The following is a 768-nucleotide window of genomic DNA, read 5'->3' on the forward strand; positions in this document are numbered from 1 at the left end:
CCCTCACGCGATCGCAGGGTTGTACACTCGCGTGCGCCCATCTAGCAGCGTGGTTTGTACGTCCGCGCGCACCCGTTTAACAACCTGCTAATAAGTTAGTGGCCTTGTAAAACCCTATGGTGAGAAATTAGCCCTACCATATGATAACCCTGACCCGAAGTCATCTCATTATCATCAACAATTAACATTTAACGACTTTTTTTTATGTCCTTTCGTTCGCAGAGTAAAGACGACTCGGTCAGCAGCAGTAGCAGCAGCAGTAGTAGCAGCAGCAGCAGCAGCAGTAGCAGCAGCAGTAGCAGCAGCAGTAGTAGCAGCAGCAGCAGCAGCAGCAGCAGCAGCAGCAGCAGTAGCAGTAGCATCTGGACGTTCGGCGGTTCGATAAACGGCCGCACGACGAACGAACTGTGGCGCTACGACGTCGCCAACAACACGTGGAGCAACGAGACGAGAGGTGGCGCCCCCTACGGGCTGATGGGGCACACGGCGAACGTCGTCGACGATCGCATGGTCGTCATCTTCGGACACAACCCGGTGTATGGATACGTGAACACCGTGCAGGAGTACTTCTTTGGTACGTTTCTCCTCCTCGATGTCGAAACATTCGTCGCGTAGATTCAATGTCGGGCGCATAGTTTTCTGCACGTGCGGGATGACTTATAGGACACGTATGAATAGTGTGAGTAGCAAGCAGTACACCCGGTTTTTGGGCGTGTGTGACTGTAAATGACTGTGCGTGCGTGCGTGCGTGCGTGCGTGCGTGCGTGC

General features: G+C 54.0%; 1 protein-coding gene across 1 annotated transcript in view; it reads left to right on the forward strand.

The window, feature by feature from the left end:
- The first annotated feature begins 386 nt into the window (after window positions 1–386).
- The window catches only part of LOC106815424 (attractin-like protein 1), a 16,135-nt gene continuing 15,753 nt past the window's right edge, over window positions 387–768 (forward strand). The window contains exon 1 of the mRNA XM_014819883.1: window positions 387–574. Within this exon, the coding sequence (XP_014675369.1) occupies window positions 475–574 (100 nt within the window). The 5' untranslated portion in view covers window positions 387–474. The remainder of the gene's footprint in view (window positions 575–768) is intronic.

This window comes from Priapulus caudatus, unplaced genomic scaffold (genome assembly GCF_000485595.1).
Source record: "Priapulus caudatus unplaced genomic scaffold, Priapulus_caudatus-5.0.1 Scaffold1110, whole genome shotgun sequence".
In the NCBI taxonomy this organism is placed as follows: domain Eukaryota; kingdom Metazoa; phylum Priapulida; class Priapulimorpha; order Priapulimorphida; family Priapulidae; genus Priapulus; species Priapulus caudatus.